The sequence below is a fragment of the Mustela lutreola genome, chromosome 3 (genome assembly GCF_030435805.1).
Source record: "Mustela lutreola isolate mMusLut2 chromosome 3, mMusLut2.pri, whole genome shotgun sequence".
NCBI lineage: Eukaryota > Metazoa > Chordata > Mammalia > Carnivora > Mustelidae > Mustela > Mustela lutreola.
In genome coordinates this window covers 45,048,115-45,063,095 of record NC_081292.1, presented here as the reverse complement: position 1 = coordinate 45,063,095, position 14,981 = coordinate 45,048,115, and the positions used below count along the sequence as shown (strand labels likewise).

The 14,981-nt window shown below is 40.7% G+C and overlaps 1 protein-coding gene across 1 annotated transcript in view; it reads left to right on the top strand.

Moving 5' to 3' along the window:
• Nucleotides 1–14,981, top strand: part of NECAB1 (N-terminal EF-hand calcium binding protein 1) — a 218,656-nt gene that overhangs the window by 197,790 nt on the left and 5,885 nt on the right. Inside the window, exon 11 of the mRNA XM_059166058.1 lies at nucleotides 14,671–14,748. Coding sequence (XP_059022041.1) covers nucleotides 14,671–14,748 — 78 coding nt within the window. The remainder of the gene's footprint in view (nucleotides 1–14,670; nucleotides 14,749–14,981) is intronic.

Sequence of the window (14,981 nt, the reverse complement as noted above, 5' to 3'; positions counted from 1 at the left end):
AGTCTGCCAAGGATCCCTGCCTCTCCAGCACATGCCCTGAAGTTAGTAAACAAGTATAGTTCAGGCATTTTTTCAAACTGCTGCTCCTTTGCTATATCATGTGCCTGTTTGTTGTGCTCCTTAAGAGAAAATGAATCTCTCCAGGTTTTCCAAGAGCCTATCCTGCTGATTTTTAAAGTTCTAGGTTTTAAGACCCCCTGACTGTAAGAATTCATGAAATTTGGCCTTTCTTATTTTCAAAGGCAAACTCACCTTCCCCTTGCAGGCTTTCCAATGTGAGGGTCTTTTTCTCCCTCTTCCCTACCCCTATGTGTCCCTCCACCCTGCCAGAAGTCCAGTAGTCCATGGAGGGCCCAATAATAGTCTTACCCTGTTAGATGTGGTCTCTTCTCTATATTTAGCTATAGAGAATCTGTTCTGCCTGTCTATGGGTGATTTCTTAAGTGAGTTACACTGAGGTGACTATCATCTAGTTCTATCTGTGGGACAATGAATTTACAGTCCTCATAATCTGCCATCTTCCCTGGAATTCCCTGGAATTTTATTTAAATTTTTTATTTATTATAAACATATATTTTTATCCCCAGGGATACAGGTCTGTGAATCGCCAGGTTTACACACTTCATAGCACTCACCAAAGCACATACCCTCCCCAATGTCCATAATCCCACCCCCTTCTCACAACCCCCCTACCCCAAGAAGCCCTCAGTTTGTTTTGTGAGATTAAGAGTCACTTATGGTTTGTCTCCCTCCCAATCCCATCTTGTTTCATTTAGTCTTCTCCTACCCACTTAAGCCCCCATGTTGCATCACCACTTCCTCATATCAGGGAGATCATATGATAGTTGTCTTTCTCTGCTTGACTTATTTCACTAAGCATAATATGCTCTAGTTCCATCCACATCGTCGCAAATGGCAAGATTTCATTTCTTTTGATGGCTGCATAGTATTCCATTGTGTATATATACCACATCTTCTTGATCCATTCATCTGTTGATGGACATCTAGGTTCTTTCCATAGTTTGGCTATTGTGGACATTGCTGCTATAAACATTCGGGTGCACGTGCCCCTTCGGATCACTACGTTTGTATCTTTAGGGTAAATACCCAGTAGTGCCATTGCTGGGTCATAGGGCAGTTCTATTTTCAACATTTTGAGGAACCTCCATGCTGTTCTCCAGAGCGGTTGCACCAGCTTGCATTCCCACCAACACAGTAGGAGGGTTCCCCTTTCTCCGCATCCTCGCCAGCATCTGTCATTTCCTGACTTGTTGATTTTAGCCATTCTGACTGGTGTGAGGTGATATCTCATTGTGGTTTTGATTTCTATTTCCCTGATGCCGAGCGATATGGAGCACTTTTTCATGTGTCTGTTGGCCATCTGGATGTCTTCTTTGCAGAAATGTCTGTTCATGTCCTCTGCCCATTTCTTGATTGGATTATTTGGTTTTTGGGTGTTGAGTTTGCTAAGTTCTTTATAGATTCTGGACACTAGTCCTTTATCTGATATGTCATTTGCAAATATATTCTCCCATTCTGTCAGTTGTCTTTTGGTTTTGTTAACTGTTTCCTTTGCTGTGCAAAAGCTTTTGATCTTGATGAAATCCCAATAGTTCATTTTTGCCCTTGCTTCCCTTGCCTTTGGCGATGTTCCTAGGAAGATGTTGCTGCGGCTGAGGTCGAAGAGGTTGCTGCCTGTGCTCTCCTCAAGGATTTGTATGGATTCCTTTCTCACATTGAGGTCCTTCATCCATTTTGAGTGTATTTTTGTTTTCTGCATGTGGCTGTCCAATTTTCCCAACACCATTTATTGAAGAGGCTGTCTTTTTCCCATTAGACATTCTTTCCTGCTTTGTCGAAGATGAGTTGACCATAGAGTTGAGGGTCTATTTCTGGGCTCTCTATTCTGTTCCATTGATCTATGTGTCTGTTTTTGTGCCAGTACCATGCTGTCTTGATGATGACAGCTTTGTAATAGAGCTTGAAGTCCGGAATTGTGATGCCACCAACTTTGGCTTTCTTTTTCAATATCCCTTTGGCTATTTGAGGTCTTTTCTGGTTCCATATAAATTTTAGAATTATTTGTTCCATTTATTTGAAATAGATGGATGGTACTTTGATAGGGATTGCAATAAATGTGTAGATTGCTTTAGGTAGCGTAGACATTTTCACAATATTTATTCTTCCAATCCAGGAGCATGGAACATTTTTCAATTTCTTTATGTCTTCCTCAATTTCTTTCAAGAGTACTTTATAGTTTTCTGAGTATAGATTCTGTGCCTCTTTGGTTAGGTTTATTCCTAGGTATCTTATGGTTTGGGATGTAATTGTAAATGGGATTGACTCCTTAATTTCTCTTTCTTCTGTCTTGTTGTTGGTGTAGAGAAATGCAACTGATTTCTGTGCATTGATTTTATATCCTGACACTTTACTGAATTCCTGTACAAGTTCTAGCAGTTTTGGAGTGGAGTCTTTTGGGTTTTCCACATATAGTATGATATCTTTGGCGAAGAGTGATAGTTTGACTTCTTCTTTGCCGATTTGGATGCCTTTAATTTCCTTTTGTTGTCTGATTGCTGAGGCTAGGACTTCTAGTACAATGTTGAATAGCAGTGGTGATAAAGGACATCCCTGACATGTTCCTGACCTTAGCAGAAAAGCTATCAGTTTTTCTCCATTGAGAATATTTGCGGTGGGTTTTTCATTGATGGCTTTGATAATATAGAGGCATGTGCCCTCTATCCCTACACTTGAAGACTTTTGATCAGGAAGGGATGCTGTACTTTGTCAAATTCTTTTTCAGCATCTATTGAGAGTATCATATGGTTCTTGTTCTTTCTTTTATTGATGTGTTGTATCACATTGACTGATTTGCAGATGTTGAACCAACCTTGCAGCCCTGGAATAAATCCCACTTGGTTGTGGTGAATAATCCTTTTAATGTACCTTTGAATCCTATTGGCTAGTATTTTGGTGAGAATTTTCACATCTGTGTTCATCAAGGATATTGGTCTATAACTCTCTTTTTTGATGGGACCCTTATCTTGTATTGGGATCAAGGTGATGCTGGCCTCATAAAATGAGTTTAGAAGTTTTCCTTCCATTTCTATTTTTTGGAACAGTTTCAGGAGAATAGGAATTAGTTCTTCTTTAAATGTTTGGTAGAATTCCCCCGGGAAGACGTCTGGCCCTGGGCTTTTGTTTGTTTGGAGATTTTACTGACTGTTTCAATCTCCTTACTGGTTATGGGTCTGTTCAGCCTTTCTGTTTCTTCCTGGTTCAGTTGTGGTAGTTTATATGTTTCTAGGAATGCATCCATTTCTGCCAGATTGTCAAATTTGTGGCATAGAGTTGCTCATAGTATGTTTTTATAATAGTTTGTATTTCTTTGGTGTTAGTTGTGATCTCTCCTCTTTAATTCATGATTTTATTTATTTGGGTCCTTTCTCTTTTCTTTTTGATAAATCTGGCCAAGGGTTTATCAATTTTATTAATTCTTTCAAAGAACCATCTCCTATTTTCATTGATTTGTTCTATTGTTTTTTTGGTTTCTATTTCATTGATTTCTGCTCTGATCTTTATGATTTCTCTTCTCCTGCTGCGCTTAGGGTTTCTTTCTGGTTCTTTCTCCAGCACCTTTAGGTGTAGGGTTAGGTTATATACCTGAGACCTTTCTTGTTTCTTGAGGAAGGCTTGTACCGCTATTTATTTTCCACTCAGGACTGCCTTTTTTGTGTCCCAGAGATTTTGAACCATTGTATTTTCATTATCATTTGTTTCCATGATTTTTTTCAATTCTTCTTTAATTTCCCGGTTGACCCATTCATTCTTTAGAAGGATGCTGTTTAGTCTCCATGTATTTGGGTTCTTTCCAAACTTCCTCTTGTGGTTGAGTTCTAGCTTCAGAGCATTGTGGTCTGAAAATATGCAGGGAATGATCCCAATCTTTTGATACCGGTTGAGTCCTGATTTAGGACCGAGGATGTGATCTATTCTGGAGAATGTTCCATGTGCACCAGAGAAGAATGTGTATTCTGTTGCTTTGGGATGAAATGTTCTGTATATCTGTGATGTCCATCTGGTCCAGTGTGTTGTTTAAGACCGTTATTTCCTTGTGGACCTTTTGCTTGGATGATCTGTCCATTTCAGTGAGGGGAGTGTTAAAGTCCCCTACTATTATTGGATTATTGTTGATGTGTTTCTTTGATTTTGTTATTAATTGGTTTATATAGTTGGCTGCTCCCACGTTGGGGGCATAGATATTTAAAATTGTTAGATCTTCTTGTTGGACAGACCCTTTGAGTATGATATAGTGTCCTTCCTCATCTCATATTATAGTCTTTGGCTTAAAATCTAATTGATCGGAGGAGTCAAGATGGCAGAGAAGTAGCAGGCTGAGACTACTTCAGCTAGCCAGAGATCAGCTAGATAGCTTATCTAAAAATTGCAAACACCTGCAAATCCATCGGCAGATCGAAGAGAAAAACAACAGCAATTCTGGAAACAGAAAAACAACCACTTTCTGAAAGGTAGGACCGGCGGAGAAGTGAATCCAAAGCGACGGGAAGATGGACCCTGGGGGGAGGGGCCGGCTCCCGGCAAGCGGCGGAGCAACGGAGCACAGCATCAGGACTTTTAAAAGTCTGTTCCGCTGAGGGACATCGCTCCAGAGGCTGAACCGGGGCGAAGCCCACGTGGGGTCAGCGTGGCCTCAGGTCCCGCAGGGTCACAGAAGGATCCGGGGTATCTGAGTGTCACAGAGCTTGCGCGTATTGGAACGGGAAAGCTGGCTGCAGAGACAGAGCCGACAGTAAGCTCGAAGCTCGGGGTTACCTTGAACCTGTCGCAGGCTCCGTGAATCGGAGCGCGGCCGGAGGTCAGGCAGACGGGAGTAACTGGGCGCTGTTCTCTGAGGGCGCACTGAGGAGTGGGGCCCTGGGCTCTCGGCTCCTCCGGGCCAGAAGCCAGGAGGCCGCCATTTGTATTCCCGTCCTCCGGAACTCTATGGAAAGCGCTCAGGGAACAAAAGCTCCTGAAAGCAAAGCCGAGCGGATTACTCAGCCCGGCCCCTGGTAAGGGCGGTGCAATTCCGCCTGGGGCAAAGACACTTGAGAATCACTACACCACACCCCTCCCTCAGAATATCAAAAAGAAATCCAGCCAAGACCAAGTTCACCTACCAAGGAGTGCGGTTTCAATACCAAGGAGAGCAACAGAATTCCAGAGAAGGAGAAAGCAAAAGCACGGAACTCATGGCTTTCTCCCTGTGATTATTTTTTCTTTTTTTTTTTTTTTCCCTGTGATTTTTTTAGTATTCCAGTTAATTTAATTTTTTTCTTTTTCATTTTTTTTCTCTTCTTCTGCTAATATTTTTTAAACTTTTACCCTTTTCTTTTTTAATGTTTTTTAACTAGTTTATCTAATATATATTTTTTCCTTTTTATATTTTTCTTTATTCGTTTTCCCTTTTTAAATTCTTTTCTTTTCTTTTTCTTCTTTTTTTTTTTATTTTTTTATGAACCTCTTTTTATCCCCTTACTCCCCCCTCACAATTTGGGATATCTTCTGATTTGGTTAAACCATATTTTCCTGGGGTTGTTACCACACTTTTACTATTTTACTTGCTCTTTCATATACTCTTATCTGGACAATGACAAGGCAGAAAAATTCACCACAAAAAAAAGAACAAGAGGCAGTACCAAAGGCTAGGGACCTAATCAATACAGACATTGGTAATATGTCAGATCTAGAGTTCAGAATGACAATTCTCAAGCTTCTAGCCGGGCTCGAAAAAGGCATGGAAGATATTAGAGAAACCCTCTCGGGAGATATAAAAGCCCTTTCTGGAGAAAAAAAAAGAACTAAAATCTAACCAAGTTGAAATCAAAAAAGCTATTAATGAGGTGCAATCAAAAATGGAGGCTCTCACTGCTAGGATAAATGAGGCAGAAGAAAGAATTAGCGATATAGAAGACCAAATGACAGAGAATAAAGAAGCTGAGCAAAAGAGGGACAAACAGCTTCTGGACCACGAGGGGAGAATTCGAGAGATAAGTGACACCATAAGACGAAACAACATTAGAATAATTGGGATTCCAGAAGAAGAAGAAAGAGAGAGGGGAGCAGAAGGTATACTGGAGAGAATTATTGGGGAGAATTTCCCCAATATGGCCAAGGGAACGAGCATCAAAATTCAGGAGGTTCAGAGAACGCCCCTCAAAATCAATAAGAATAGACCCTCACCCCGTCACATTATAGTAAAATTTACAAGTCTTAGAGACAAAGAGAAAATCCTTTAAGCAGTCCGGGAAAAGAGGTCTGTAACATACAATGGTAAAAATATTAGATTGGCAGCTGACTTATCCACAGAGACCTGGCGGGCCAGAAAGAGCTGGCATGATATTTTCAGAGCACTACACGAGAAAAACATGCAGCCCAGAATACTATATCCAGCTAGGCTATCATTGAAAATAGAAGGAGAGATTTAAAGCTTCCAGGACATGGGGCGCCTGGGTGGCTCAGTGGGTTAAGCCACTGCCTTAGGCTCAGATCATGATCTCAGGGTCCTGGGATCGAGTACTGTATCGGGCTCTCTCTCTCAGCAGGGAGCCTGCTTCCTCCTCTCTCTCTCTCTCTGCCTGCCTCTCTGCCTACTTGTGATCTCTCTCTGTCAAATAAATAAATAAAATCTTTTAAAAAATAAAATAAAATAAAAGCTTCCAGGACAAACAAAAACTGAAAGAATTTGCAAACACCAAACCAGCTCTACAGGAAATACTGAAAGGGGTCCTCTAAGCAAAGAGAGAGCCTACAAGTGGTATATCAGTAAGGAACGAGACAATATACAGTAACAGTCACCTTACAGGCAATACAATGGCACTAAATTCATATCCTCAATAGTTACCCTGAATGTTAATGGGCTAAATGCCCCAATCAAAAGACACAGGGTATTAGAATGGATAAAAAAACAAAACCCATCTATATGTTGCCTCCAAGAAACTCATTTTAAGCCTGAAGACACCTCCAGATCTAAAGTGAGGGGGTGGAAAAGAATTTACCATACTAATGGAGATCAGAAGAAAGCAGGAGTGGCAATCCTTATATCAGATCAATTAGATTTTAAGCCAAACTATAATAAGAGATGAGGAATGACACTATATCATACTCAAAGGGTCTGTCCAACAAGAAGATCTAACAATTTTAAATATCTATGCCCCCAACGTGGGAGCAGCCAACTATATAAACCAATTAATAACAAAATTAAAGAAACACATCAACAATACTACAATAATAGTAGGGGACTTTAACACTCCCCTCACTGAAATGGACAGATCATCCAAGCAAAGATCAACAAGGAAATAAAGGCCTTAAACGACACACTGGACCAGATGGACATCACAGATATATTCAGAACATTTCATCCCAAAGCAACAGAATACACATTCTTCTCTAGTGCACATGGAACATTCTCCAGAATAGATCACATCCTCGGTCCTAAATCAGGACTCAACCGGTATCAAAAGATTGGGATCATTCCCTGAATATTTTCAGACCACAATGCTCTGAAGCTAGAACTCAACCACAAGAGGAAGTTTGGAAAGAACCCAAATACATGGAGACTAAACAGCATCCTTCTAAAGAATGAATGGGTCAACCGGGAAATGAAAGAAGAATTGAAAAAAATCATGGAAACAAATGATAATGAAAATACAATGGTTCAAAATCTCTGGGACACAACAAAGGCAGTCCTGAGAGGAAAATATATAGCGGTACAAGCCTTCCTCAAGAAACAAGAAAGGTCTCAGGTACACAACCTAACCCTACACCTAAAGGAGCTGGAGAAAGAAGAAGAAAGAAACCCTAAGCGCAGCAGGAAAAGAGAAATCATAAAGATCAGAGCAGAAATCAATGAAATAGAAACCAAGAAGAAAGTACAGCAAATCAACGAAACTAGGAGCTGGTTCTTTGAAAGAATTAATAAAATTGATAAACCCTTGGCCAGACTTATCACAAAGAAAAGAGAAAGGACCCAAATAAATAAAATCATGAATTAAAGAGGAGAGATCACAACTAACACCAAAGAAATACAAACTATTATAAAAACATACTATGAGCAACTCTACGCCAACAAATTAGACAATCTGGCAGAAATGGATGCATTCCTAGAAACATATAAACTACCACAACTGAACCTGGAAGAAGTAGAAAGCTTGAACAGACCCATAACCAGTAAGGAGATTGAAACAGTCAGTAAAATCTCCAAACAAACAAAAGCCCAGGGCCAGACGTCTTCCCAGGGGAATTCTACCAAACATTTAAAGAAGAACTAATTCCTATTCTCCTGAAACTGTTCCAAAAAATAGAAATGGAAGGAAAACTTCTAAACTCATTTTATGAGGCCAGCATCACCTTGATCCCAATACCAGAAAAGGGTCCCATCAAAAAAGAGAGCTATAGACCAATATCCTTGATGAACACAGATGTGAAAATTCTCACCAAAATACTAGCCAATAGGATTCAACGGTACATTAAAAGGATTATTCACCACAACCAAGTGGGATTTATTCCAGGGCTGCAAGGTTGGTTCAATATCTGCAAATCAGTCAATGTGATACAACACATCAATAAAAGAAAGAACAAGAACCATATGATACTCTCAATAGATGCTGAAAAAGAATTTGACAAAGTACAGCATCCCTTCCTGATAAAAACTCTTCAAAGTGTAGGGATAGAGGGCACATACCTCAATATCATCAAATCCATCTATGAAAAACCCACCGCAAATATCATTCTCAATGGAGAAAAACTGAAAGCTTTTCCGCTAAGGTCAGGAACACGGCAGGGATGTCCATTATCACCACTGCTATTCAACATTGTACTAGAAGTCCTAGCCTCAGCAATCAGACAACAAAAGGAAATTAAAGGCATCCAAATCGGCAAAGAAGAAGTCAAATTATCACTCTTCGCAGATGATATGATACTATATGTGGACAACCCAAAAGACTCCACTCCAAAACTGCTAGAACTTATACAGGAATTCAGTAAAGCGTCAGGATATAAAATCAATGCACAGAAATCAGTTGCTTTTCTCTACACCAACAACAAGACAGAAGAAAGAGAAATTAAGAAGTCCATCCCATTTACAATTGCACCCAAAACCATAAGATACCTAGGAATAAACCTAACCAAAGAGGCACAGAATCTATACTCAGAAAACTATAAAGTACTCTTGAAAGAAATTGAGGAAGACATAAAGAAATTGAAAAATGTTCCATGCTCCTGGATTGGAAAAATAAATATTGTGAAAATGTCTATGCTACCTAAAGCAATCTACACATCTAATTCAATCCGTATCAAAGTACCATCCATCTATTTCAAAGAAATGGAACAAATAATTCTAAAATTTATATGGAATCAGAAAAGACCTCGAATAGCCAAAGGGATATTGAAAAAGAAAGCCAACGTTGGTGGCATCACAATTCCGGACTTCAAGCTCTATTACAAAGCTGTCATCATCAAGACAGCATGATACTGGCACAAAAACAGGTTCATAGATCAATGGAACAGAATAGAGAGCCCAGAAATAGACCCTCAACTCTATGGTCAACTCATCTTCGACAAAGCAGGAAAGAATGTCTAATGGGAAAAAGACAGCCTCTTCAACAAATGGTGTTGGGAAAATTGGACAGCCACATGCAGAAAAATGAAATTGGACCATTTCCTTACACCACACACAAAAATACACTCAAAATGGATGAAGGACCTCAATGTGCGACAGGAATCCATCAAAATCCTTGAGGAGAACACAGGCAGCAACCTCTTCGACCTCAGCTGCAGCAATATCTTCCTAGGAACATCGCCAAAGGCAAGGGAAGCAAGGGCAAAAATGAACTATTGGGATTTCATCAAGATCAAAAGCTTTTGCACAGCAAAGGAAACAGTTAACAAAACCAAAAGACAACTGACAGAAGAGGAGAAGATATTTGCAAACGACATATCAGATAAAGGACTAGTGTCCAAAATCTATAAAGAACTTAGCAAACTCAACACCCAAAAACCAAATAATCCAATCAAGAAATGGGCAGAGGACATGAACAGACATTTCTGCAAAGAAGACATCCAGATGGCCAACAGACACATGAAAAAGTGCTCCATATCACTCGGCATCAGGGAAATAGAAATCAAAACCACAATGAGATATCACCTCACACCAGTCAGACTGGCTAAAATCAACAAGTCAGGAAATGACAGATGCTGGCGAGGATGCGGAGAAAGGGGAACCCTCCTACTGTGTTGGTGGGAATGCAAGCTGGTGCAACTGCTCTGGAGAACAGCATGGAGGTTCCTCAAAATGTTGAAAATAGAACTGCCCTATGACCCAGCAATGGCACTACTGGGTATTTACCCTAAAGATACAAACGTAGTGATCCGAAGGGGCACGTGCACCCAAATGTTTATAGCAGCAATGTCCACAATAGCCAAATTATGGAAAGAACCCAGATGTCCATCAACAGATGAATGGGTAAAGAAGCAGTGGTATATATACACAATGGAATACTATGCAGTCATCAAAAGAAATGAAATCTTGCCATTTGCTACAACATGGATGGAACTAGAGCATATTATGCTTAGTGAAATAAGTCAAGCAGAGAAAGACAACTATCATATGATCTCCCTGATATGAGGAAGTAGTGATGCAACATGGGGGCTTAAGTGGGTAGGAGAAGACTAAATGAAACAAGATGGGATTGGGAGGGAGACAAACCATAAATGACTCTTAATCTTACAAAACAAACTGAGGGTTGCTGAGGGGGGGGGGGGGTTGGTAGAAGGGGGGGTGGGGTTATGGACATTGGGGAGGGTATGTGCTATGGTGAGTGCTGTGAAGTGTGTAAACCTGGCGATTCACAGACCTATACCCCTGGCGATAAAATACATGTTCATAAAAAAAATTAATTTATTAATTAATTTTTAAAGATCTAATTGATCTAACGATTGCCACTCCTGCTTTCTACTGATGTCCATTAGCATGGTAATTTCTTTTCCACCCCCTCACTTTAGATCTGGAGGTGTCTTTGGGCTTAGAATGAGTTTCTTGTAGGCAACATATAGATGGGTTTTGTTTTTTTATCCATTCTCATACCCTGTGCTTTTGATTGGGGCATTTAGCCCATTAACATTCAGGGTAACTATTAAGCGATATGAATTTAGTGCCATTGTATTGCCTGTAAGGTGAATGTTACTGTATATTGTCTCTGTTCCTTTCTGATCTACCACTTGTGGGCTCTCTCTTTGCTTAGAGGACCCCTTTCAGTATTTCCTGTAGAGCTGGTTTGGTGTTTGCAAATTCTTTCAGTTTTTGTTTGTCCTGGAAGCTTTTTATCTCTCCTTCTATTTTCAGTGATAGCCTAGCTGGATATAGTATTCTTGGCTGTATGTTTTTCTCATTTAGTGCTCTGAAAATATCATGCCAGCTCTTTCTGGCCTGCCAGGTCTCTGTGGATAAGTCTGCTGCCAATCTAATATTTTTACCATTGTATGTTACAGACCTCTTTTCCCGGGCTGCTTAAAGGATTTTCTCTTTGTCTCTAAGACTTGTAAATTTTCCTATTAGGTGATGGGGTGCTGGCCTATTCTTATTGATGTTGAGGGGCATTCTCTGAACCTCCTGAATTTTGATGCTCGTTCCCTTGGCCATATTGGGGAAATTCTCCCCAATAATTCTCTCCAGTACCCTCTGCTCCCCTCTCTCTTTCTTCTTCTTCTGGAATCCCAATTATTCTAATGTTTCGTCTTATGGTGTCACTTATCTCTCGAATTCTCCACGTCTCCCCTCGTGGTCCATTAGCTGTTTGTCCCTCTTTTGCTCAGCTTCTTTATTCTCTGTCATTTGGTCTTCTATATCGCTAATTCTTTCTTCTGCCTCATTTATCCTAGCAGTGAGAGCCTCCATTTTTGATTGCACCTCATTAATAGCTTTTTTGATTTCAACTTGGTTAGATTTTAGTTCTTTTTTTTTCTCCAGAAAGGGCTTTTATATCTCCCGAGAGGGTTTCTCTAATATCTTCCATGCCTTTTTCGAGCCCAGCTAGAAGCTTGAGAATTGTCATTCTGAACTCTAGATCTGACATATTACCAATGTCTGTATTGATTAGGTCCCTAGCCTTTGGTACTGCCTCTTGTTCTTTTTTTTTGTGGTGAATTTTTCCGCCTTGTCATTGTCCAGATAAGAATATATGAAAGCACAAGTAAAATACTAAAAATCAGGTTGTTGCCTGGGGTGGCAACAACCCCTGGAAGATATGCTTTAACCAAATCAGAAGAGATCTCAAATCGTGAGGGGAGAGGAAGGGGATTAAAAAGAGTTTCAGAAGTAAAAAGAAAAAAAAATAAAAGGATTACAAAAACAAACGAATAAAGAAAAGTATAAAAAAGAAAATATATATATATTATATAAACTAGTTAAAAAAAAAACGTTAAAAAAGAATAGGGCAAAAGTTAAAATAAAATTTTAGCAGAAGAGAAAACAAATGAAAAAGAAAAAAAATTAACTGCAAGACTAAAAAATCCCAAGGAGAAAGCCATGAGTTCTGTGCTTTTCTTTCTCCTCCTCTGGAATTCTGCTGCTCTCCTTGGTATTGAAACTGCACTCCTTGGTAGGTGAACTTGGTCTTGGCTTGATTTCTTGTTGATCTTCTGAGGAAGGGGCCTGCTGTAGTGACTCTCAAGTGTCTTTGCCCCAGGCGGAATTGCACCACCCTTGTCATGGGCTGGGCTGAGTAATCCACTCAGGTTTGCTTTCAGGAGCTTTTGTTCCCTGACCTTTTTTTCCCTGAGTTCCGGAGGACAGGAATACAAATGGCGGCCTCCTGGTCTCCAGCCTGGAGGAGCTGCGAGCCCGGGGCCCCACTCCCCAGTGCACCCCCAGAGAACAGCGCCCAGTAACTCCCATCTGCCTCTCCTCCGGCCGCGCTCCGAGCTCACCCAGCCTGTGACCGGTTCACGGTAACCCAGAGCTGAGAGCTCACTCCTCGGCTCTGTCTCTGTAGCCGGCTTCCCTGTTCCAATACCCGCAAGCTCTGCGACACTCAGACACTCCCGATCCTTCTGTGACCCTGCGGGACCTGAGGCCACACTGACCCCGCATGGTCTTCGCCTTGGTTTAGCCTCTGGAGCGATGTCCCTCAGTGGAACAGACTTTTAAAAGTCCTGATTTTGTGCTCTGTTGCTCAGCCACTTGCCAGAAGCCGGCCCCTCCCCCCGGGGTCTATCTTCCCGTCGCTTTGGATTCACTTCTCCACCTGTCCTACCTTTCAGAAAGTGGTTGTTTTTCTGTTTCTAGAATCGCTGTTCTTCTCTCCGATCTGCCGATGGATTTGCAGGTGTTTGCAATCTTTAGCTAAGCTATCTAGCTGATCTCCTGCTTGCTGAAGTAGTCTCAGCCTGCTACTTCTCCGCCATCTTGACTCTTCCCCCGTCCCTGGAATTTTTTAAAGTCATCTTTGTATTTGTCTCCCATCCTCCCATAAATTTATGAATCTGTCCCCTCCTCTTTTCTACCTTAATTTGGATCTTTGTTATTACTCACTAAGCGATTTCACCACCTTTCTAGCTTTTCTTCCTGTGTTGTATTTACTGTTCTCCACGGGATAACCCACACCACCACTAGGATCGATTAAATCCAGCCTTCATCCCAATGTGTCTTTTCAGCAGACCCCCCAATCCAGCTCCTCCAAAATACATCACATAGCCTTTTAGCCACTCTCAGGCTGGTCAGAGAGTTGCAAGGGACAAATTTGTCTGTCCTAAATTGGAAAAGCAAACAAACAAAAAAATGACAATTATGGCTAGAATGTGGACTCTCAAAGTTGGAGAAAATTGGGGTGTGTGTGTGTGTGCGTGCTTGCATATGTGCGTGTGTGTGAAAGAGAGAAAACCAGTGGGCCCCGGCAAACCAGAAGTGTGTGTGTGTGTGTGTGTGTGTGTGTGTGTGAGAGAGAGAGAGAGAGAGAGAGAGAGAGAGAGAACGAACCATGGGCATGACAAACCAGAAACCTTGCAGCAGTCAATCCAAGGATGGGATAAGGCCAGGAATTTGGAAAAAGCTATATGGAGGCAGACAGGATAGATTCAAAGATCTGCACTTGAGGTCAAGTACAAATGCACACATACAACATTTTTTGGAACCATAAGACAACAGATATTCATGTCTATTACATACTGAGATGATTTTCATGATAACAAACCAAAAAATTTAAAAATTATGTCAAACAATACAGACATATTGAACTAATCAATTCTTCACAAAACTTTCATTTTCATGCAGGCACCATAGGTTTTTTCCATACGAATAGGTAAGATTGTTTCATACCACATACAGAGATAATTAGAAAAATTAGTTTGCTTCTTGGGGCACCTGTGTGGCTGTTGGTTAAGCATCTGACTCTTGATTTCAGCTCAGGTCATGATCTCAGTGTCCTAGATCAAGTCCCATGTAGGGCTCCTTGCTCAGCGTGGGCCATGCTTGAGATTCTCTCTCTCTGCCTCTCCCTCCACTTGAGCTTGCTCACACTCTCTCTCTCTAAAATAAATAACTAGAATCTTTAAAATTAGTTTGCTTCTTGTCTTTAATTTCCCATGACTACTTACAGTTTTTCTTTTCCATTTCAGTATTTCCATACAGAAGCTTTCCAATGAATCTCGGTACATTATTTATGAGTTTTGGGAGAACAGCAGTGTGTGGAATAGGTAAGTAACACTAGGCTTTTTTGGGGGGTAGAGCAAGGAGGGGGAAATATACATGATGTTTTTAGAACTTGTAGGAAAAGCTCTATTCCCTTTACCTTAAAATCTATCCCATTTGTTCGTTTTCCTAAATCCCACCCTTTTAAGAATTTATTTCATAGATTAGAAACCCTTCTCTTCTTGAAGCACAAATACTTTTGGTAATGATCCTCTTTTAAGTATAACCACTTTACTGA